Genomic DNA, 24,639 nt, shown 5'->3' on the forward strand with positions numbered 1-24,639 from the left:
CCATGTTGGCCAGGGTGGTCTCAAACTCCTGACCTCAGGTGATCCGCCCACCTCGGCCTCCCAAAGTGTTGGGATTACAGGTGTGAGCCACTGCACCCGGCCTTTTTTTTTTTTTTTTTTTTTTTTAATAAATACTGCACAGAGATGTATCCTCTAGATGCTCAGCCCTTCCTTATGGTCCAACATTTGAGCTGTTTCCAATATTTGCTATTACAAAAAGCATCCAAGCATTTCTGACCAGGTCCCTTTTTTCTTTTTGGATTATTTCTTAGAAGTGGAAGTTTTGAGTCAAAAGATGGAAATTGTTTTTAATCTTTGTTACTATTGCCAGATTGTTTTTCAGAAACAGTCAAACTAATTTAAAACACTCATTCCCAGCCAGGCATGCTGGCTTATGTGTGCAATCCCAGCACTTTGGGAGGCCAAGGCAGGTGGATCACCTGAGGTCAGGAGTTCAAGACCAGCCTGGCCAACATGGTGAAACCCTGTCTCTACTAAAAATACAAAAATTTGCTGGGTGTAGTGGTGCATGCCTGTAATCCCAGCTACTCAGGAGGCTGAGACAGGAGAATCGCTTGAACCCAGGAGGTGGAAGTTGCAGTGAGCCGAGATTGCACCACTGCACTCCAGCCTGGGCAACAGAGCGAGACTCTGTCTTAAAAAGCAAAAACCAACAACAACAACAAAACACCCTTAAAACACTGAAAGTCTTTTTCACTTCAGGACTAATTTATTACTCAATCTCTAGGTTACTAAGTAGTCATCATGAAGCAGGTAGGGCATATGGGAGTCAGACAGACTTCGGCTTGAACACAATCCTGCTGCATATTACTGCTGAACCTCAAGGGTTTTGTTTTGTTTTGTTTTGTTTTTTTGTGTGTGTGTGGTTTTTTTTTTGAGACAGTCTCCCTCTGTCGCCCAGGCTGGAGTGCAGTGGCACAATCTCGGCTCACTGCAGCCTCTGCCTCCTGGGTTCAAGAGATTTTCCTGCCTCAGCCTGTTGAGCAGCTGGGATTACAGGAATGAACCACCATGCCCAGCCTGAATGGGCTCATTCTCTTATCTGACATGGAGAGAGAAAACGGTGCAGACATCCAGGCTAGCCTCCTTCTGTAGCCATTTCTACTCTCACCACCCACCCCTTCCTCCATTTCTCCTGAATAGTTCCTGCCTCACGCTGGGGACCGCATCTTGATCACGGGGGCAGCCGACTCTAAGGTGCATGTGCACGACCTGACGGTAAAGGAGACCATCCACATGTTCGGAGATCATACAAACCGGGTGAAGCGCATCGCCACAGCGCCCATGTGGCCCAACACATTCTGGAGTGCTGCTGAGGATGGGCTTATCCGGTAAGAGTCTTGGGCATCTAGTGGGGCCTGTTGCTCCCCCATCCCATCATCCTATAGTGTTTCCTTCTACAGGCCTAGCTCTTTCCCTCTAGCAGAGGTCCAACCTCCTTTGTCTGCCCAGGGCAGTTGTCTGTGTACTAACTCCATTGGGAACATTTGCTTACTCTGCTTTCACCTTCCTCCTCCTTTGCCCTCCCTTGTACTACCTCTAGGCCCACAAGCCTTTTCTCACCACCTCAGGTGTCCACGGTCTCTTCTGCCTCTGGGCATTCACATTACGCTTTACTTTGAGATTCTCTGTCCCCAGCTCTTCCCATGTCGTACTCTTTCTTATCCTAAGGAGATCAGCTTGAGTTACCTCTTCAGAAGCACCTTCTCTGACCATCCTGTCTAAAGTAAACAAACATTATTGCTAGTTTTAACACACTAATTATATCCTCTATAACTCTAATTGCCACCTGTAGTTACTTTATTTTTATTAATTAATTTATTTTTTGAGACAGGGTCTCACTCCATTCTATTGCCGAGGTTGGAATGCAGTGGCGTGATCATGGCTCACTGCAGCCTTGTCTTCCTGGGCTCAGGTGATTCTCCCACCTCCACCTCCTGAATATCTGGGACTACAGACACGTTCCACCATGCTTGGCTAATTTTTTTTTTTTTTTTTTTTTGTAGAGGTGGGGTTTCTCTGTGTTGCCCAGGCTGGTCTGGAACTCCTGGACTCAAGTGATCCTCCCACCTCAGCCTCCTACAGTGCTAGGATTACTGGTGTGAGCCACCACACCTGGTCTTATTTTAATTTTTACTTATTGGTTTACTTTTTTGTCTGTATCCTCACTAAATAGAAAAGTAAACTCTCTTAGAGCAACTCCATGTCTGTCTTGTTCTTGGTTGTGTCCCTAGAGCCCAGCACAGTGCCTGGCACACAGAGCTGCTTCATACATTTCTCTTGAACAGTTGGTCAGTGGCCATATACCTGGGAGGGGGCAAGCCAGCTGGAAATGGTAAAATGGACTGACCCCTTTTCCAATGCCCTACATTGTTACACATTTGCCTCTACTTCCCTTCATTCTAAAATGGTGTTGTTGCCCTTCTTTAACTCCTTTCTTCAGATGTGACCTTAGAACTTCTTCCTTATCTCCCCAGCCTGCTTTAATCTGTCTCCCTTGAGTTCCTGTAGGACTTTGTGCCCTCTTTCCTTTTATAAATGAGGAATATCTAACTCATATATAAATTATAACATAGTCAAGAACAAGGCAATAAAGTCTGACAGACCTGGGGTCAAATCCTAGCTCTCTCACTCAGTATTTGACTGGGATAAGTCACTGCATCCCTGAACCTCAGAAGACAGAATGCACTTGGTCAGTGGCAGGTCCAGCTCTGTGTAGCACTTGTTGACCTTGGCTGACCAGATTTTGCCAGGGCCAGCTGGTAGAAGCTGAGCGTCTAGCACATCGGGTAGGATCCTAAGTGTTTAGGCATAGGCACAGTCAGAGAAGGTGTCCTAGCAGAAGGTGAACATAAGCTGGGCCTTCCAGAACAGACAGGATTTGGATGGGCAAGGAAAAGCAGAGTGTATTCCCCAGCTTGAGCAGAGTTTGCAAAGGCAGAAATAAACATGGCATGTGCAGGATAAAGAATTCTGTAGTTATAATTGACCCACATTTAGAAAACTGAGGAATAAGGTTGGAGAGAGATGTGAAATTGAGTCTTGAAAACCAGACTGAGGAGTTTGGTAAAAGTAAACTTGTGCTAAAAGTATTGAGGAATCTCTGCAATTTTTTGAGCAGGAGAGTGATGTAAAATAATATTTTAGGAAGAGCAACCTGGTGAAGATGGCTTAGAAAGACAAGGTGAACAGCAAAGAGGTGGTAGCAGATGTCCAGGCAAGAGGGGTGAGCATATGGGTGATGTCCCCACTACCCACCACTCTCTGAGGATACCTGTGTATTGGCAGCAGAAAGTTTCCCCATCTGGAGCAGTGGGAGTTTGCTGCTGTTTGGTAGCCTTTTTGGCATTACCTTTACTGCATGGATGAGACTTTTAGGCTTGCCTTGGCCCATGGTATATCTAGATAGCTCTTAGATGATCTGCAGATTCTCTTTTCTGTCACCTCCATACCTTGTTTCATGAAAGAAACTAGATTAGGTAGGAGTGGAGCAGAGTGTTTAAGATGCCATCTTAGAAAGCTTCCCCAGCTCTGCACTTACTAGCAGTATCATCTCAGTCAGGTTATTCAACATCTTTGAACCTCAGTATTCTAATGGTACCTAGAGATGACGTTAGGATTTAATTAAGGGGCAATACTGGACATAAAGCACATTTTCACTAAGTATTGGTAATCAGTAGTAGTATAATAGTAGCAATAATACTGACATCTGTAGAATATGTACAGTAGTGTCCACCTTAGGAGTTTTAATGGAATAAAATAGAATGTGTGAGAAGCCTACTACAGGTACCTGGCACACGGTGGGCACTCAAGAAATGGGAATTGTTTTTGACATTCTTATTTAGAAACAGGTCCAAAGTCCCTCCCAATCCTCTTGCAAAACAAGAACTTGTCTTTTCCCCTGCCTTCCACACAAGGACCCCAAGCCCCAATTCCCTAACTCTGTCCTCTCTCACAGCCAGTATGACCTTCGAGAGAACAGCAAACACTCGGAGGTGCTGATTGACCTGACAGAGTACTGTGGCCAGCTGGTGGAGGCCAAGTGCCTCACCGTCAACCCCCAGGACAACAACTGCCTGGCAGTTGGGGCCAGCGGGCCCTTCGTGAGGCTCTATGACATCCGCATGATCCATAACCACAGGTATGAATAGTTCAGCCTCCTGTCTCCTATGGGTAAGTCCCTGGAGAACCTGCTGCCCCTTTCCCTCACTGCCATTGCCATGCCCTCTTCTTCTATCACAGCTCACTGCAGCCTCGACCTCCCAGGCTCAAGCGATCCTCCCACCTCAGCCTCTCTAGTAGCTGAGACTACAGTCACAACGCCACCCCGCTTGGCTAATTTTTTAATTTTTTTATAGAGGCGGGGTCTTTCCATGTTGCCCAGGCTGGTCTCAAACTCGTGAGCTAAGGCAATCTTCCTACCTCGACCTCCCAAAATGCTGGGACTACAAGTATGAGCCACTGTGCCTGATCCCTTCTTTTATTTATTTATTTATTATTTTTTATTTTTTTGAGACACAGTCTTGCTCTGTTACCCATGTTGGAGTGCAGTGGCATAATCTCAGCTCACTGCAACCTCTGCCTCCCGGGTTCAAACTGTTGTCCTGCTTCAGCCTCCTGAGTAGCTAGGATTACAGGCACCTGCCACCATACCCGGATACTTTTTGTATTATTAGTAGAGACAGGGTTTCACCATGTTGGCCAGGCTAGTCTTCAACTCCTGACCTCAGGTGATCTGCCCGCCTCAGCCTCCCAAAGTGTTGGGATTACAGACATCACCCACCACACCCAGCCTGGCCCCTTCTTCTTTATGAAATGGACTTTGTTCAATTTTGTGATTTTTTAAAAACTTAATCCTTGCTTATGTTGGAAAATATGAAAAGTATAAATTACCCATAATCTCTTATATAATTTCTTATATAAATTCCTTATAATTTCCTTATATTTATTTATTCTTATAATTTCTTATACAAATCTCTTATAGTGTCTTTCTGAAAGAAATCACTGTATATAATATTTCCTGCTTGTTCTTATAATACTCAGAACCCCCACAGCACTCCCAGACCTGAGTTGCCTCTCGAGCCTGTTGCCCAGGCTTTCCATGATTCTTGGGATGGATACAGGAATGTCTGGCCTGCTTATTTTCATTCATGGGCTTGGTGACCACTGCTTCCCCTCACGCACTGCATGGCTTGGAGCGGGTCTTGAACCTTAGCTTGCTTGTTTGTAAAATGGGAAAGATAAGGTGGTCATGAAGACCCAGACAGCTTATAAGACCTACTTGGTAAAGCACTGTAACGTATGTGTCTGTAATTGTCTAGTTGGTGGGCCTTTGGGGTTGCTTAGGTAAGGAAGAAAAATACCTCCTGTATCTCTCAGATACAAATGTAAGTTTTCTTTTAGTGAGTGTGGTCTGGTCTAGCCAGGGGCAGTGCTGTGACTTTAACCTATATGATTTTCCTTCCTACCAGAAAGAGCATGAAGCAGAGCCCTTCAGCGGGTGTGCACACCTTCTGTGACCGGCAGAAACCGCTTCCGGATGGTGCAGCACAATATTACGTAGCAGGTAGTGCTCAGCACAGCTCTGGCCCCAAATTGTTGGCTAGATGCTGACTCTTTTGGGGGCAGTCCAGGGAGACAGCATGGCATGGTGGTCAAGAAGAAGAGTTTTAGAGTCAGACAGACCTGAGTTTTAATCCCAACTCTGCCATGGACAAGCTATGTCACCTTCAGCAAATTACAGAAAAGAAACTCATTAAGGTTAAGTAAAATGGGATTATAATGACTAAATGAGATTAAATATATAAAGCAGCTGGCCCAGTGCATATAGTAAGGGCTCAACACTTGTAGCTGCTTTTATGCTAAAGTTGATTGGTATCATTTTTGCTATGACTGACTTCACACAATCTCATGCCCCTTTGAAGAGGACTGGGACCCTAGTATGACTGGGCTATTCCCTGCAGGTCACCTGCCAGTGAAGCTTCCTGACTACAACAACCGTTTGAGAGTGCTGGTTGCCACCTATGTGACCTTCAGCCCCAATGGCACAGAGCTGCTAGTCAACATGGGAGGGGAACAGGTATGTACAGCATAAGGTGGTTCTGCCCCATCATCATTCCATGCCCAGCAGCCAGGGGCGTGTACCTTATGTTCACTGCTGAGGCAGACAAGACACAACAGCCTTATGGTAAATGATGTTACAGTGAAATGTGGCGGTGATGTGGCATCATTGGAGTTCCCAGAGAGGTGTCCTAGCTCAGTCTTTTTATTTCATTTTTTCTTAAGGAACTAGATAGAAATAGGATAGTATGGTATTTTGGTTAAGAATATGGAATTTGGAATTGGCAGACTTCTGTTCAAATGCTGGCCTGCTGTTTACCAGCTGTTTACTGTGACTTTGAGCAAATCTCTTTATTTTTCTGAGCCTCAGTTTCCTCATCTGCTATTTTCCTAGGGGGAAATCCCTGGGGCTCAGAGCATGCAGCACAGAGCAAGCTATGGGTTAGGGCCAGCTTTGGGAAGTGTTCTTTGATAATGGCAGGTTGCTAAACCTTCTGTTTGTGTGCTCTCAGGATATTTAGTAAGCCTTGCATACATTTATTTACTCTACCAACACTGAGCACTTACTCTGGGACTAGCATTATTGTCAATATAAGAGAGACAAGTGGGAAATATGATCCATCCCCAGGCTGATGGGAGACATGACAAATGAAACAGTTAATGATGTTACAAGGCAAGGCCCAAATATATACAAAGGAAATGGGATGCAAAATAGGTGAGGATAAGCCAGACACTCTTGCACCTGTCCAAGGAATCGTGAAAGGCTCAGGAGTAGTGCCAGGGTAAATGTAAAATGAGACCTTTGGCTTTGTGACCTTTGAGGACTTCTTCACCTTTTTAAACATATGACACGTGATTTTTTTTTTTTTTTTTTTTTTTTTTTTTTTTTGAGATGGAGTTTTGCTCTTGTTGCCCAGGCTGGAGTGCAATAGTGCAATCTTGTCTCACTGCAACCTCCGCCTCCTGGATTTAAGCAATTCTCCTGCCTCAGCCTCCCAAGTAGCTGGGATTACAGGCATGCACCAGCATACCTGGCTAATTTTGTATTTTTAGTAGAGATGGGGTTTCACCATGTTGGTCAGGCTAGTCTCAAACTCCTGACCTCAGGTGATCCGCACACCTCACCCTCCCAAAGTGCTGGGATTACAGGCATGAGCCATCGCACCTGACCTTCTTTTTTTTTTTTTTTTTTTTTTTTTGAGGCAGGATCTCACTCTGTCACACAGGCTGGAGTGCAGTGGTGCAATCTCGGGTCACTGCAGCCTCGACATCCCAGGCTCAAATGATCCCCCCACCTCAGCCTCCTGAGTAGCTGGGACCACAGGCACATGCCACCACACCTGGCTAATTTTTGTATTTTTTGTAAAGATGGGGTTTCGCCATGTTGCCCAGACTGGTCTCAAACTCCTGGGCTCAAGCAACCACCCTCCTGCCTCAGCCTCCTAAAGCACTGGGATTACAGGCTATGGCACCATGCCCAGCCAAATGTGATTCTAATTAATCATAGTATTTCAAGCAGGGCTTTGGGTAGATCAGATAGCCCACCCTGAATGCCAGAGCTAGGAAGATTTTCCGGCCTGAAGTTTGCTGGAAACACCTTCTAGTATAGCTTGATGGTTCTATGCTCAACACTCACTGTGTTCCAAGACCCTGGTTCTTGAGAAGCAGTCCTGGTTACTGGTTCAACCACATCTTTACCTCACAGCTTCCATCTCTTTTTTTGTCCCCTCAACTCTAGGTCTATTTGTTTGACCTGACTTACAAGCAGCGACCGTACACCTTCCTCTTACCCAGAAAATGCCACTCCTCAGGGGGTAAGTTCTCCCTTAGGGTATCTCTGCTGAGGCGGTGTAGGGGAGCTTGAGTGCATGCTACACCTGCTGAGAAGCCTGCCCTTTACTCTGGACGGTGATCTTCAAAAAGAGCAGATCTCTGAAATAATCCTGCCTATGCAGTAAGAAAGAAGATGACAATAGAGCAGAGATCTCTTAAAGAGCTTTGCATCACTGCCCTTTTTGCTTCCCTCTGGAAAGACAGGTTCCTTCCATGGCTTGGCTCTTGAGAACCTGAAGTAGTTCTCCTCTCCTTTGTATCCTGGCCCAGTGTTCTCATTGATTTCTTCCTGGGGCCTGCAGTTGATTTAGGCACATCCTCCCTCCATTCCCACCCCCAGCCCCAGCCCCAGCCCCAGCCCTAGCCGGAGCCCTAGCTGAGTAATGCCACAGTGAAGTTGTGTCTCTCGCCAGCCAGCAGAGGGCGCACGGGCTTTTCTTTATGTCAGAACTTGCTTTCTGGGAATGGATCTTACTCTGAGAGAGTAGTCCCACGATGGAACCATCAGACCCTGTGATGGAAGCTGGAGGGCTGCCAGGAAGAACTCTTCCTGAGTTGTTGCTGTCACTTTCTTACTATCTCCTGCCAGAAGTCCAGAATGGCAAGATGTCCACCAACGGTGTATCCAACGGTGTGTCCAATGGCCTGCACCTTCATAGCAATGGCTTCCGGCTGCCGGAGAGTAGGGGACATGTCAGGTGAGGCCAGCTGGCTTGTCCAACCCTCCAAGCCCCAGTTACACTATATGTACTGGAGGGAGGGACATAACCTGTAAATTTTCCTCCTGACCCACACCCACTCATGCATCCCAGAGAGTGAGGACCAAGGCAAAGAGGCTTCTTGGAGGGTGGCTAGTGTTTCCAGTGCCCCTCTGCCTGGCAGGACACTAGTCCTAGTCAGACTGTAGCTCTAGCCTGTTGGTACCAGTAACTGGGGTCAGGACCCAGGGGCTAGCTGCCTCTTGGCACTGAGCTCTCTCCAAAAAGGGGCTGCATACAAATGGGCCTCCCCATTATATTATTCCCCATCCTATAGCATATCCTTGCCTCTTTTCTCTGCCAGGCCTTGTGCTAGGCTTTGGATACAGAGGTGCTCAAATTCCCTAGCCTTGAGAGAAATAGAATTCTTTAGACAGTGATCCATAGGAGGGACTCGGGTGGTCATAAAGTTCAGCTCAGTATGGAGGCAGGTGGTGTCAGCTACTGCCATGCCCAGGAGTTTAAGTACAGCTTCGTTTCTGCCCTTCCTCTTTTCATTGGCTGAGAGTATTTGGAATGGTGTCTGTTCCCTATCATGGTAATAGGTAATAGCCCAGGCCAGGGTAGTGGTCCCCTCTTCCAGAAAGCAGTCAGATCCCAGGAGCCAAGAAAACCTGGGTGACCCTCAGGCTGTGTTACAGACTTCCTGAGGGGCTGCTCTGACCTTCTTTGACTGTTCTGACTTGGCTCTATTTCCCCTGCAGCCCCCAAGTAGAGCTACCGCCATACCTGGAGCGTGTGAAACAGCAAGCCAATGAGGCTTTTGCCTGCCAGCAGTGGACCCAAGCCATTCAGCTTTACAGCAAGGCTGTGCAGAGGGCCCCTCACAATGCCATGCTTTATGGAAACCGAGCAGCAGCCTACATGAAGCGCAAGTGGTGAGTGGCCACTGCAGAGGGCATCTGGGTCAGGATGAGGGACAAAGCAACTGGACCAAAAGGCAGGGGCCTGATGGAGCCAAGTTGCCAAGGCATCCAGGGAAGGTGGCAGGAACATATTGCTGCCTCTTAGGGCTTCTTGGCCTCTCCTCCCCACCTCCAGGCTAATGGTGGGCAGGCGCCAATCAAGCACTAAGGAAGCTCACAGTTATGTGGAACATGTTCAAAGCTAGTTCCTACATGGCATATTATTATAAAGTGCTGTGGCCCCTGGGGAAGTAGGAGTTGAGGATTGTTAGTCCCAACTGTTGGAGAACTGGACTTTGAAGAGCAGTGGAATCTTGCTAAGTGGAAATGAGGGGTTTGGTGAATTCAGTTGGTATGTGTCTAAAATATTCTGCAGTCCCTTGGCCCCACCTAAGGCTTGCTTTCTGTGTTCTTAGACCCTTTGGACTGAGTACAAACCATATCCCAGAAATCCAAAGCTGGCTGTGGGTCACGCTAGGGTATGGTGGCTGGTAATAAAGAAGTAGACCATATCCGAAAGAACTCCTCATCTTTGGAGACCATCAGGGCCCCCAGCCCTTCTGCCTGCAGCACCAGCAGGCAAGCAGACATGCAGACCCCGCCCCCCATCCCCCAGCCAGGGCCAGGACTAGAGATGGATAGAGCTGGGCCCACAGCCATTTCTACTCCGTCTGGCATCCGTCGGCTCTGCCCAGACAGACAGGCCAGCTGGTGTGCCATCGTCTGGCTGCAACTAGGCAGGCCAGAGAGGGAAGCTTAAGAAACCCACCCAAGTCAGCAGGATGGTAGTGCTAGGTAGGAGTGGGGAAGATGCTATCCCCCAGCCTTAGCTGAGGCATCAGGAGTTGGCCAAGGGCTCAAGTGGCAGCCAAACCCAGGAGATGACTGTTTTGGGTGAATCCTGAGTTGATTCACCTCTCTGTCCAACAGTTGGGTAGAACTCAGTGGTCCTCATCTAAGCTGTAGGCTGAGAGCTCAGCTTCACTCCTGCATTCTTGCTAAGTGAGGTTGGTGTTTTCCCAATCCATATGTGCCCTCAGCATGTTCTCTGAGCTCCTACTATGTGCTAGGTACTAGGAACACAAAGTTCCTGTGCTCCAGAGGAGCCGCCAGACAGTGGGTAAAGTAGTGGACATACTTCAGCATTAAAGAGATAGAAAGCAGTGAGTCTTGTAAATGGTCAGGTAAAGGGCTGTGGGCATCAAGAAAAGTTGGGTCGCTTTAGCTGGGGAGCAGGGAAGCATCAGAGAGACATGGCGTCTGAATGGGCTTTAAGTGTAGGCAGGCTTAGACAGGAGATGAAGGAGAGGAGGGGCCTGTGGGGGAAGGACATTCCAGGGAGATGAAATGGTGTGAACAAAGGCGTGGGGGTGGGGGACTGACTGAAGAGCTTGTTTGCAGAACAGCAAATCCATTTGGCTGGAGCAGAGGGTTCGGAGAGGGACTGGCAGGAGATGAGTCTGTGAGGTAGCCTGGGGCCGGCCTAGGGAGGGCTTGGAATGCAGAGCGGTGACGTTGGCCTCGATTCAGTGCATGATGGGCAGCTACTGGAGAGTTCTGAGCAGGAGAGGGATGTGCCGAGGGCTGTCCTTTCAGGGAGATTGATCTGGCAATGAGTCTAGGAAGGGTGAGCCCTGGGGCCAGCCTGCTCTCTACCCCCATCCCCACATGCCTGCCAGTGACCCCTAGAATGTCACATTCTGTCCTAGGCCAGTCTCCCCAGGGCTGCCATCTGCTCCTGGATGCAGTGGGAGCTGTCACCCTCTGGCTCCTGGCTGGTCTCTGGTCTGGCTCTCCCCAGGAGCTCAGAGGGGCACCTTGCAGGCAGTAATTGGGTTTCCACACAGTGCCTGCTCCTTCGTCACAGCCACTCATCCTGACGCAGGCCACACCATTGAAGCAGCTCTGTTTCCTGCCTGCCCCCACATGGGCTGAGCTGCTGGTTGCTGGTCTGAGCATGGCAGCTTCAAGGACTGGGTGCTCCCTCTGAGTGCTGCAGAAGGAGGCTCGGGAAGGACCTTCCCATGTCAGACCTGCCTTAGCCATGCTGGATTGTTGTGAGCTGTGCCCTTGGAGAAGGGGCCATTAACTCTAGGGGGTGTCTCTTACTGCTGCTTGGCACAGTTGAGTCGTAGGCCTACCCCAGCCCAGTTGGGAAAAAAAAAATGGCTTCCAAAGAAGCAGCTCCTGTGGGGCCCGTCTGGCTCTCCAGACAAGAGGCAAAGACAGGTCTGTGGGTGCTGGGGGAGTGTGCTTCCTATATTCTGGCACAGGGTGGGAAAAGGAGGGGCTTCTCTGACCTCCTTTCACTTCCTCTTTCCCCACTTCCCCACTAAAAGCACTCCCACTTCCCTTCATCCATGCTTCAGGAGGTTGGAGAAGTGAGTGGGGACGATTTGGAGCTCCTGGTGTGCACAACCCCCCTTACCATCAGCTTCCAGAGAGCCGACTCTGCCAGACTGTCAGGCCCCATCCTCCAGCCCCAGGAGGTAGAGGCCACAGCTGCTGTGGATCAGTCAGCCAGGACAGAGGGGGGTCTGGCTGAGGGCTTGCTGCCTGCTGATCAGACCCTGCGTCCCCAGCCTGGCACTTCTGGCTTCCCCAGACCACAGAACTGTCCTTGAGGGCCCCCTGCCTTGGACATGGCTTTGAAGGCCAGCTGGGGGTGATTTGAGGAGGTGGATGGGGGAAGAGAGAAGGAGGGCTTGGGGAGCCTGTGGTGGGCAAGATGCCAGGCCTTCTGCTGCAGAGCTGCGGGTGCCTGGGGTGAGCCAGTGTGCAGTTGCACTCTGTGCCCAGCAGAGGGCAGCCTGACACCAGCTTTTGCCACCCTCAAGACCTCAGGGTTTCCTGGCTTGCTCTTTAACCATACTGTCTCCTGATGGGGGAGGCCTGGGCTGAGCCAGGATTCTCTTCGTCCTCAAGTCCCCTTGCCATGAGATCTGTCAGTGGTGGGCCGGGGTGGCCACAGGAAGTAGAGGAGACTGAGTGGGGACCCCTTGCTTGCCACGTGGCTCCACCTCTAAACCACTCTTCCCCACCTTCCCAGGGATGGTGACCACTATGATGCCCTGAGGGACTGCCTCAAGGCCATCTCCCTAAACCCATGCCACCTGAAGGCACACTTTCGCCTGGCCCGCTGCCTCTTTGAGCTCAAGTATGTGGCTGAAGCCCTGGAGTGCCTGGACGACTTCAAAGGGAAATTTCCGGAGCAGGCCCACAGCAGCGCTTGTGATGCATTGGGTCGTGACATCACAGCTGCCCTCTTCTCCAAAAATGATGGTGGTGAGTGGGCACTGAGGAGGGGGTGCTGTTACTCTTTCTCTTTGAGATGCTGCATGACATTCTGGAGAGGTCATGGTTCCGGGATTGGAGAGGCCTGGGTTCAGATGTTGATTCAGAAACCATGCAACCTTGGGGCAGTTACTTGGTCTCTCTCTGAGAGTGTTTCCTTGTCTGAAAAGGACGGAGACATGCCAGCACCTCCCACTGAGCGTTTCTATTGAGGATCAGCATGTTTAAATGGCATGTTTAGAGCACCTGGGGGAGTGCCTGGTGCCCAGAATAGGAGGAAGCTGAGCTCAGTCAGGCTCCCACTAGGCATCCTCACCTGTTCAGACAGGGCCCTGGTGGTTCCACTTGGGCATCTGAGAAGCAGAAGCTGGTCGTTGTGTTTGTTCCGAGTGTACAAGTGCAGCAGAGACAATAGCGCAGAGCAGTAGAAATGCCTCAGGCTTGGAACGTGGGGCCTTGGTTCCAAATGCAGCTCCACTATGTGACTGTGTGGCTTTGGAGAAAGCACAGCCTCTCTACCTACTGCCTTACCTGCACAAAGAGCACGAAGCCCTGCCCAGCTCACTTCAATGTGCTGGAGAATGAACTGGGCCATTGGTGTGTGGTCTGTGAACATGAATGGTGAGCTCACAGGAGGCAGACATGGATCTTCACCTCTCTCCTTTGCAGTTTACCAACCATGTGATAAATTCATTTGTTTAATGAATAGTTATCAGACACTTGCCATGTGTCAGGCACTGTGCTGGGTCCTGGGAATAGAGCTGTGACTAAGTCAGATGGAATTTCTGTGTTTATGGCATGTACAGTCTAGTGAAGGAACCAAGTGATAAAGGAGAAACAAAAAGTATGACAAGTGCCATGGGGCCTGAATGGTGTGTGTGTTGGGGGGGCTTGATGGCATTCTGGGGTTCTTCAGGAAGAAACATTTAAGCTAAGATCTAAAGGATCCAAAGGAAGCATTAACTAGATACAAAATATAGCTGTGTGGCCTAGTGCAGTGGCTCACACTTATAATCCCAGCACTTTGGGAGGCCGACATGGGAAAATCGCTTGAGCCCAGGAGTTCAGTATCAGTCAGGACAACATAGCAAGATCCCATCTCAACAAAAGAAAAATTTTAAAAATTAGCCGGCCGGGCGTGGTGGCTCAAGCTTATAATCCCAGCACTTTGGGAGGCCGAGATGGGCGAATCATGAGGTCAGGAGATCGAGACCATCCTGGCTAACACCGTGAAACCCCATCTCTACTAAAAAATACAAAAAATTAGCCGGGCAAGGTGGCGGGCGCCTGTAGTCCCAGCTACTCGGGAAGCTGAGGCAGAAGAATGGTGTAAACCCAGGAGGCGGAGCTTGCAGTGAACTGAGATCCGGCCACTGCACTCCAGCCTGGGCGACAGAGTGAGACTCCGTCTCAAAAAAAAAAAAAAAAAATTAGCCAAGGATGGTGGCACACACCTGTAGTCCCGGCTCCTCGGGCAGTTGAGGCAAGAGGATCACTTGAGCCCAGGAGGTCAAGGCTACAGTGAGCCATGATCACACCACTGCACTCCAGCCTGGGTAACAGAGCAAAATCCTATCTCCAACAACAACAACAACAAAGTGTAGCTGTGGGAGATGCAGAGCTCCTGGCATATGGACCAGGATGCTCCAAGGCCCTGAAGCAGGCACGAGTGAGTCACTTTTAAGGAAATGAGAAAACTTGTGTGAATACCTGTCACTTAACTGATCAGTGTCTCTCATTTGGAACCCTAATAACTTGTCTTCCAGAGGGTAAGGGCATGGTCCTTACTGCCCTAAGCGCTACGAATCTGTTTATAAAAGTCACCCAGGCTGGGCTCGGTGGCTTACGTCTGTAATCCCAGCACTTTGGGAGGCAGAGGCAGGTGGATCACCTGAGGTCAAGAGTTCGAGACCAGCCTGGCCAACGTGGTGAAACCCCATCTCTACTAAAAATACAAAAATTAGCTGGATGTGGTGGCACATGCCTGGTAGTAATCCCAGCTACTCAGGAGGCTGAGGCAGGAGAATCGCTTGAACCCTTGAGGTGGAGGTTGCAGTGAGCCGAGATCATGCCACTGCACTCCAGCCTGGGTGACAGAGCGAGACTCCATCTCAAAAAGAAAAAAAAAAAAAAAAAAAAAAAAAGTCACCCATTCTTTCTTTGCTAGTGCCTCACTCTACCCTCCCCTGCCTCTCATCTCCACAGAAACACACTTTGAGTCTCTGCATCCTTAGGGCTGTCAGGCCCTCGTAGCATCAAAGGTCTCCTTGTGAACATCCTCAGGGGCTAGATCCAAAGATGCATCTTCCTCACAACCTTTCCCCAATTTTCCAGGATAAGGGTGGAGGCAGGTAGCTCTATGTTGTCAGACTTTAGACTGAAAACAGAGCCATAGGTGGGGGGAAATAGGGAAGCAGAGAAAGGAACAGGACGCTTACCTTTTCTGGATCTCTGCCCCCAGAGGAGAAGAAGGGACCTGGTGGCGGCGCCCCAGTCCGCCTCCGCAGCACAAGCCGCAAGGACTCCATCTCAGAGGATGAAATGGTGCTGCGGGAGCGAAGCTACGACTATCAATTCCGCTACTGCGGCCACTGCAACACCACCACGGATATCAAGGAGGCCAATTTCTTTGGCAGGTCCGAGGCCCTGAAGAGGAGGGTGCAGCCCAGTTGGCAGCAGGAGGTTGAGTGGGGAGTATTGGGGCATAATGGTTTTAGAGAAGAATCTCAAATCCCTGCTCTGCCTCTGTACCCTTGGGCAAGTGGCTTCACCTTTGTCAGCCTCTGAAGTTTTTTCATCTATGAGATGACCAACCTGCCATGCCCACTTATGAGGCCATAACAAGGACTAATAAGATAATCCAAGTAGAGCCTCCAGTACAGTGCCTGGACTACTCCTTCACCCCCCACCTCCTTCTCCTTCTGTCTGCATGTGCCAGAGCTTGGTTGCTTTATCTGCATTCAGGGAACCTCCCTCTGTTTGGGAGTGAGGCAGCAGCCCTCCAAGGCTGGGGATCTTGGCGCATCTGTTTTGTGCTCAAAACTGTGCCCTGGGTACTAAGGGACAAACTCTGTGTTTCAGACACCATCACCCCCACCCCTCATTTGTAGATGTACTTTCTTTGGGTAGGTGAGACACGTGAACATGAATCAATAATCTCTCCATAGGCAAGGCACAGTGGCTCATGCCTGTAATCCCAGCACTTGGGGAGGCTGAAGTGGGAGGATTGCTTGAGCCCAGGAGTTTGAGACCAGCCTGGACAGCATAGACCTCCATCTCTACAAAAAATTTTTTAAATTTTCTGGGTGTGGTGACATGCACCTGTAGTCCCAGCTATTCAGGAGGCTGACATGGGAGGACCAGTTAAGGCCACAGTGAGCCATGATCATGCCACTGTACTCCAGCCTGGGTGACAGAACGAGACCTTGTCTCTAAGAAAAGAAAGAATCCATCAAGATGCCCTCTAAATGTCAGTGGTGTGTGAGGGGCTACATGGGGATTCTGGATGCCAGAAGCCTGGGACTGCTCAGGGAAGGCTTAGAACAGAGTATTTTAGAGACCCGAGAGATGATGTAAGATGATCCTGGCCCAAGGAGGGAATAATGAACTGTGGGGGAGACTGTCTTGGAGAAATCCAGGCAGTTGCTGGCCCTGGGTTTAAGAGAACAGTGACCAGGGCTATGTACATGGAGTTCTGGGTCAAGTGCACACCCCAGCGTGTGGGGGACTGAGTGGCTGCAGACTTCCTTGCTCCCCCTTTACCTAGGCCATGCAGCCTCTGCTTGAGGCTATAGGGCAGTACCCCACCTGACCTCCCTGCCCTTTGCCCCCCCGCCAGCAACGCTCAGTATATCGTCAGTGGCTCTGATGATGGCTCCTTCTTCATCTGGGAAAAGGAGACCACCAACCTGGTCCGTGTGCTCCAAGGGGATGAGTCCATTGTCAACTGCCTGCAGCCACACCCCAGCTACTGCTTCCTGGCCACCAGCGGCATCGATCCTGTTGTGCGGCTCTGGAACCCCCGACCAGAGGTGAGGGTGCAGTCAAGGTGACCAAAGCCAAGCAGAGAGGAGGGCAGGGATTCTGTGGAAGGCTCCAGTGGAGCCTGCTAATGCAGGGAAGAGAAATGAGCCACCCAGAGGCTAGAAGCTGCTGAGTATCTCTTATCTTGGGGCCCAAGGCTGTGTCCTCAGATTCCAGAAGCTCCAAATGCAGTGGCAATTGCCTAGAAACTGTACAGAGGCCCTGGTCACAAGGGAGCTATGCAGGCTTTGGCATCTGGTAGGCCTAAGTTTGAATCCAGTCTCCTCACTGCCTGAGAGACTTCATCTCTGACCCAGGCTTTTAATCATCTGTACGTGGGGAATGGGAATGACAGCATCACCTTGAAAGGTTGCAGTGAGGAGTAAAGAAGAGATGCCTGTGAAGTGTCCAGCCCACAAGGACACTTAGGACGTGTAGTCTTCTCCACTCCCAGGGTGGGTAGCCAGGGAAGCTGGCTTGGTGCCTCCCCTTCCCCTCTGCCCTACTGCTTCCCTCTTCCCAGCTGGCAAAACAAAAGTCAAGTGGTATGTCTGATTCCCAAGATAATTTGCTGTGACTTTTAAAGGGAGGACTCCTGTAGGATTCCCCATTGAGGGGAGAGGAGAAAGAAAGATGAAGGAAGAGTTGCTGTGGCAACAAAACAGAGTGGGGTGGGGAAGTTGTGTCTGCCCCTTGTCCCAGGTGTCCCAGTATGTGTGTCCAACATATCCTGGTGTGTACTGTCCCCCACGTATATCCCAGCATGTTATGACCTGCCTATATATCCTGAGGTGGCATGTCTCCCCATATATATTCCAGTGTGAGCACCCCCAACAATATGTAGCACAGTTGTGTGTACACCTCCTGGCATGTACGTGTACCTCCCCCTATAGATAGTTAAGTCTGTGTATTTCCCTCCCCCGCCCCATACGTGTACCCTGGTGCCTCTCCCTCCCTGAGCCTCATGTGTGTTACCCCTTTCTCCACCACAGAGTGAAGACCTCACAGGCCGAGTCGTGGAAGATATGGAGGGTGCTTCGCAGGCCAACCAGCGGCGCATGAATGCAGACCCGTTGGAGGTGATGCTGCTCAACATGGGCTACCGGATCACGGGCCTGAGCAGTGGAGGTGCCGGGGCCTCTGATGACGAGGACAGCTCTGAGGGCCAGGTGCAGTGCCGGCCCAGCTAGACCCTCCAGCCCTGGTCCCCAGCCCCTGCTACTGGCTGGACCCTCCGCCCTGGGCAGGAGGTCAGGGGATTCTGTTTTGGTTTGTCTTCCCCACCCCACTTTTTTTCATTTCCCCTGTTTTGTTTGTTAGTTTGGCATTAGGGGTGGAGGTTGCTACAACTTGCTGGCTTTCAGACTCTGGGCTGATTGTCCCCTGACTATCCCCAGCCCTAAAAAAAAGAGCACGAGGGGATACCCCTCCATATGCCCCCCCCACCTCCTGCTTCCATGTCCCTGGAGGGCTCTGGCCTGCCTCAGAATCCCTTCTGCCTCAGGTGGGGAGGAACAAGCTGAACTGTCTTCAGGGACTGTCCTGCCCTTCAGCTGGCAGCAGGAGGGGGAGTGGGATTCCCAATTGGTAAGGGCTCACCTTGGCCTGTTGCCACTCTTGCTCCCAAGCCTGCAAGGCTAGCTCCCCTGTGGTCTTCAGGAAAGGTTTTGAAAAAGGATGGGTCCCACCCTCCCCCCAGAGCCACTAGTGTTAGAGCAGAACCAAAAGGAAGGACGGGAGCCCTGGAGTGGGCAAGACCAGGCTACCTGCTGAGGTCGCAGTGGAGCACCCTCACTCCTCTCCTGGCTACTAGCTCTGGCCCTGCACCTACTCTCACTGGCCACCTCTGGAGGCTCTGCCTTTCCCAAGGGCCCTGGCAGAGGGTGGGGCACTGCACCTTACCCCACCCATCCATGCCAGCACTTCTGCACTACGGCCGTTCTCCTCTTGGGCGCTCCTCAGCCTCACTGTGACCTTTCTGCCAGAGCTCCCAGCCAGGCCTACTCTGCTGAGGTGGCGCTTCCTGCTAAGGGCCCTTCTCTGTCCTTTCTGCCCGCCTTCCCATCCCACATGCTGAGCCGCCACAAAGACCAAAGAAGTGATGGCTTTTCTCTGTCCCCTGCTGCTCTGAGGGGAGAGGGGTGGGTCTCCTGAGCCACTCAGATGGGAAAGTCCCTTACTCGGCCCCTCCCTCCCCAGCAGCCCCAAGCTTTACACTGGATGCAGCGATTAACCCACCACTCACCAGGCCTCCCCTCCCCTCTACCCCCTGGCTCTTAGCTCCAGCTGCTCCAGGTAGTTGGTTCATCCTTCCCCCTCTCTCCCTCCCTGCTTCCCCTCAGTGCTTACTTGGCTCCAGCCCTCCAGCTGCAGCCCCTGGGGAAAAGCAGCCTCCCTTCTCCTCTCCCTCTCCTCCCTCCCTCCCTTCCTCAGCCCCTGTCTCTGCCAGGTGCCTCCTCTCATTCAGGCTTCAGAGCAGCCCTGGAGACAGGAGGGCCATGTTAAAAGCTTTTTCACAGTTTTAAGAAGACAAGGGGAGGGTGAGGATAGTGGTGGGGGGTCTGGCACCATCTCATTGCTTTAATCCCAGCAACACAGGTGGCAGCTTCTCCCCCTTCCTTCCCACCCCAGTCCCTCTTCCCATCCCTCTCTTCTAGCTTGGTAATGAAGTATATTTATTGGTGACGGAAACAGCTGCTGCTGCTTCTCCTGCTGCTGGGCCCTGCTCCCCTGTCTCTTCTCCGTGACCTTTCTCTAGCCAGGGAGAAGGGAGAGCAGGAGTATTGGGACTGGGCCCTGGGGCCCAAGTACCAGCTGGGTCCCCTTTGCTTTCTTGTGTTCCAGCCACCTGCCATTTCCTCCCTGCCTCCCACCCTCCCTCCCTGCCTCCTGTCCTGCTTCCCACCCCCTGCCTGCCCAGCCTGGGCCCTGCAGTGTGGAGAGACACATAAGCCTTACTGTCCTCTGGGGGCAGGAGCCGAGCCTTTTTGTTGCTCCGCTCCCAGGAGAGTGAGGGTGACGCAATTGATTAAAACCATTTTGTTCTAGGTGTGGCTGGTGGCATTTGTGGGGTGCAGATGGGTATTGGAACCAAAGTGAGGGCACCTGGTCCCTCACCTCTGTAGCTCTATGACTTTGAGTAACCACACCTCTACTGGGCAGAATCCTGCCTTGAAGGGTCACTGTGAGCAGTGACCACCCCGCCCAGCAGGACTGAGTGCAGAGCCAAGCTCTCATGGCTGTGATTTGTACTCATCAGCTTTCACTCTCCAGCTGTTTTTTCATCAGTAAAATAAGGGGCTTGGAATCTTAGTGGTTTTTCAAACCAATTTACATTGTGACCCAATATACACATGATTACTTGTATATATATGCGTGTGTGTGTATATATATATATAAAATGAACAAAAGTTTTACACAATAATATTTACCCTTGCTACATGCAATGTGCTCTGCTTACCTTTCTGTTTTGTTAGGGAAAAAAATATGGTTATAACCCACTAAATTGATTTCACATATGCAAGGTTTTGATGTGCCCTGGATTAAATAATGTCTTAGACTACAGGTTCCTGAACTTTCTCAGCTCACAGCACCATTACCATCTCAGTAATTTTTTCATGGAGCCTCTAAGCCAAAAGAAATACCTAACAGTTCAATTTATTAAGTAGTTAAGCCCAAATAACTTAAAAAGTATTTATGTCCTAACAAGTTAGTTGCCATTTAAAAAATAATACATCTGAATTGGAAGAAACAATATTTCATTCTTTTTTTTTTTTTTTTTGAGACAGAGTCTTGCCTGGCTAATTTTTTTTTTTTTTTTTATTTTTATTTTTATTTTATTTTTATTTTTTATTTTTATTTTTTTGGAGATAGAGTTTCGTTTTTGTCCCCCAGGGTGGAGTGCAATAGCGCGATCTCTGCTCACTGCAACCTCTGCCTCCCAGGTTCAAGCAATTCTCCTGCCTCAGCCTCCCAAGTAGCTGGGATTACAGGCGCCTGCCACCACACGCAGCTAATTTTTTGTATTTTTAGTAGAGACGGGGTTTCACCACCTTGGCCAGGCTGGTCTCAAACTCCTGACCTCAGATGATCTGCCCGCCTCAGCCTCCCAAAGTGCTGGGATTACAGGCATGAGCCACCGCACCTGGCCTTCATTCTTAAACAACTGCAATTACTAACGGAATCTATGCCGCCCATTGGGCACTGAACAACTTGTTAAATTTTCTAATGAAAGCAGATACTGCTACCTTCATTTCCTGTCCCACATCGACTTTCATTTGCTTTTTATCACAGCAACCACTAAAGACCCAGCTTCTTAAAGATGACATAATCAAAAGGATTGTGGCATAATCTAATAATGGAACTGTGAACTACCTTGAGCTAGTAGTTCACTCATTAGCCAAAGATGTTGAGTATCTTTCAAAATATCCTACTTTGCCCCCTGTGAATTTGCTGTGGGTGCCCTCAGGTGCCTTGATGCACAGTTTGGGAACTGTGGTGTAGTCTATGGGAACAGTAGTTTCACTACTGAAACTACTGAGAGGTCCTGCCAGAAATACCATAGGTGGTATTATAAAGCAGATACTATGGGCTGGTATTATTCCTTTGTGTACCCAAATTAACATCTGCAGAAGCTTCTTGAAGGCATTTCCAGACCAGGCAAAGAAGGGACAGTGTTCCAGACCAGGGAGTAGTGCAGAGTCCCAGGTTCCTTCATGAGCCCTGAATGACTCCATTTGGCTGGATGGTAGAGGGTGGACTGGAGGGGCAGTCAAATTGTGAAGGATTTCCTGTGCTTGCTGAGAGACCATAGACTTGATCCTGTAGGCAAGGGAGGCATTGGAAGACTTCACCAGGGTCTCCTTTTCATTTGGAGTTGGTACTCCATTTTTTTTTTTTTTTTTTGAGACGGAGTCTCGCTCTGTCACCCAGGCTGCAGTGCAGTGGCCGGATCTCAGCTCACTGCAAGCTCCGCCTCCCGGGTTCACGCCATTCTCCTGCCTCAGCCTCCCGAGTAGCTGGGACTACAGGCGCCCGCCACCTCGCCCGGCTAGTTTTTTGTATTTTTTAGTAGAGACGGGGTTTCACCGTGTTAGCCAGGATGGTCTCGATCTCCTGACGTCGTGATCCACCCGTCTCGGCCTCCCAAAGTGCTGGGATTACAGGCTTGAGCCACCGCGCCCGGCCTGGTACTCCATTTTTTAAAAAAATTAATAGCCTTTACTTTCTAGAGCAGTTTTAGGCTTACAGAAAATTGAGCAGATAGTATAATGAGTTTCATATACCCGTCTTTCCCCAGCTCAATTTTCCCAATTATCAACATCTTGCATTAGTACATTGTTATAATTAATGAACCAGTATTGATACATTATGGTAACTGAAGTCCATAGTTTACATTACGGTTCACTCTTTGTGTTGCACAGTTCTATGGGTTTTGACAAATGCATGTCTTGTATCCACCATTACATTGTCATACAGAATAGTTTCACTGTTCTAAAAGCACCTTGTCCTCAACCTATTCAGTCTTCATTAGCATCCCCCCAAAAAAGTACTTAGGAATAAATCTAACAACATATGTACAAGGTTTGTATGAGCAAAACTACAAAACTGATAAACCAAGGAAGATCAGGTAAATGGAGAGATGGTCCATGTTCACGTATAGGAAAACTCAATAGTAGGATGTCAGTTCTTTCCAACTTGATCTCTAGCTTCAACATGATCCTGGTCATAGTCCCAGCAAGTTATTTTGTGAGTATCACCAACTGATTATTCTAAAGTTTACATGAAAATATAGAAGACCCAGAATAGTTCCACTGTTCCACCTTCTTCTGCTTCTCCTGGTGCTGTTTGTGTGCTCATTCATTCTGTGCAGACCTGGTGCCTCATTTGTGAAGCAGCAGCTGAGGAGACTCCAGCACTCACGTGGCTAAAAAGCCCAAGGAAGGAGTCAAGACTGAGAATAACAATCTTACTAATTTGAAGGTAATAGGGCAGGATGGTTCTGTGGTGCAGTTTAAGATTAAAAGTCATATACCGGCCGAGTGTAGTGGCTCACGCCTGTAATGCCAGCACTTTGGGAGGCTGAGGTGGGTGGATCACCTGAGGTCTGGAGTTCGAGACCAGCCTGACCAATATAGTGAAACCCCATCTCTACTAAAAATACAAAAAAATAGCCGGGCATGGTGGTAGTCTCAGCTACTCAGAAAGCTGAGGCAGGAGAATTGCTTGAACCCGGGAGGCGGAGGTTGCAGTGAGCCAAGATCGCACCACTGCCCTCCAGCATGGGTGACAGAACAAGACACCATCTCATAAAAGAAAAAAAAGAGTCATATACCACTTACTAGAGTAATGAAAGCCTGTTGTGAAGGACAGAGTTTGTCAGTGAGACAGATCAGATTCTAGTTTGACAGGCAACCAGTCAATGAAACAAACACACCTGCACAGTTGGAAATGGAGGATGAAGATAACAATTGATGTGTTTCAGCAACAGACAAGAAGTATCTACTGAAAAAGGAACCTGCCTCTTTACTCTAGAACTTTGTTCTTATAGATCAAGATTATATTCTCAATTAGAAAACTGCAATTTGGTTCCACCACATCATGACTATTACTATAGTATAGTTTTCTCTATTATTTTTCCCTTACCTATTCCTTTACTGTACATAAAATAACGGGTGTATGTTCACAAGCAATATGCTGTCTTAAATATTAAATGGCCAGTGACATCCACTTGATGTCAATCAGAACATACCCGTGAGGAAAAATACTGATTCTTGAAAATTACCTCCCTTTCTCCATCAGTGGCATACTCATTCAACTCTTATATTGCAATGTTATTTTGCTGTCACTATTTTAACAAAAAAACAAAAATCCTTGCATACCTTATTCACCTGGAGAATTTTAGTGTTTTTCATTTATTAATTGTAAAACCAAGGACAATTTTATAACTTTTTTTGTATATAGCTCTTACATGTAGGGCAATCTGTCTGTAAGCAGGGATAAATTACTCTTTAAAAAAAAAAAAAAATCCTAAATAGTTTTCCCTTCAAATCAAGCATCTTGTTGTTTAAATAAACTTCTTGTTAGAAATGGAGAAAAAGAAGAAAGACCCAGAATAACCAACACAATACTTACGAAAAACAAATTCAGAGGATTAACACTGCTGACTTCAAGACTTACTATCAAGCTACAATAATCAAGACAGTGTGGTACTGGCAAAAGAATAGACAAATAGGCCAATGGAACAAATAGAGAACCCAGGAATAGACCCACACAAATATAGTCAGCTGATCTTTGACAAGGCAGTAAAGTCAATTCAATGGAGAAAAGATAGTCTTATCAACAAACAGTGATGGAACAATTGGACATCCATATGCAAAAAAAAATCTAAATACTGACCTAACACTGTTTACAAAAGTTAACTCAAAATAGATGACAGACCTAAATTTAAAATACAAAGCTATGAAACTTCTAGAAGATAACATAGGAAAAACATCCAACTTGATCTATAGCTTTAACATAATCCGAGTTGTAGTCCCAGCCACTTACTTTGTTGGGTTTGGCAATGAGTTTTTAGATACAACACCAAAACCTCAATCCAGGAAAGAAAAAAATTGGTAAGTTGGACTTCATTAAAATAAATTTGTCAGTGAAAAACACGGTGGAGAGAATGAAAAGCCAAGGACTGGGAGAAATATTTGTAAAACACAGATAAAGGATTTGTATACACAAAGAACTCTTTTTTT

The 24,639-nt window shown here is 48.7% G+C and overlaps 1 protein-coding gene across 3 annotated transcripts in view; it reads left to right on the plus strand.

The window, feature by feature from the left end:
* WDTC1 (WD and tetratricopeptide repeats 1) overlaps positions 1–19,943 on the plus strand; it is an 81,110-nt gene extending 61,167 nt beyond the window's left edge. For 2 of the 3 annotated variants that reach the window (XM_050794930.1, XM_050794948.1), the window contains 11 exons: positions 1,165–1,352; positions 3,980–4,162; positions 5,493–5,587; positions 5,985–6,100; positions 7,820–7,895; positions 8,504–8,612; positions 9,377–9,550; positions 12,627–12,862; positions 15,333–15,507; positions 16,710–16,902; positions 17,887–19,943. In XM_050794930.1, coding sequence (XP_050650887.1) covers positions 1,165–1,352; positions 3,980–4,162; positions 5,493–5,587; positions 5,985–6,100; positions 7,820–7,895; positions 8,504–8,612; positions 9,377–9,550; positions 12,627–12,862; positions 15,333–15,507; positions 16,710–16,902; positions 17,887–18,084 — 1,743 coding nt within the window. In that variant the 3' untranslated portion in view covers positions 18,085–19,943. The remainder of the gene's footprint in view (positions 1–1,164; positions 1,353–3,979; positions 4,163–5,492; positions 5,588–5,984; positions 6,101–7,819; positions 7,896–8,503; positions 8,613–9,376; positions 9,551–12,626; positions 12,863–15,332; positions 15,508–16,709; positions 16,903–17,886) is intronic. The other variant, XM_050794940.1, reaches the window with a different exon arrangement.
* The last annotated feature ends 4,696 nt before the right edge of the window (positions 19,944–24,639 follow it).

The sequence above is a fragment of the Macaca thibetana genome, chromosome 1, assembly GCF_024542745.1.
Source record: "Macaca thibetana thibetana isolate TM-01 chromosome 1, ASM2454274v1, whole genome shotgun sequence".
In the NCBI taxonomy this organism is placed as follows: domain Eukaryota; kingdom Metazoa; phylum Chordata; class Mammalia; order Primates; family Cercopithecidae; genus Macaca; species Macaca thibetana.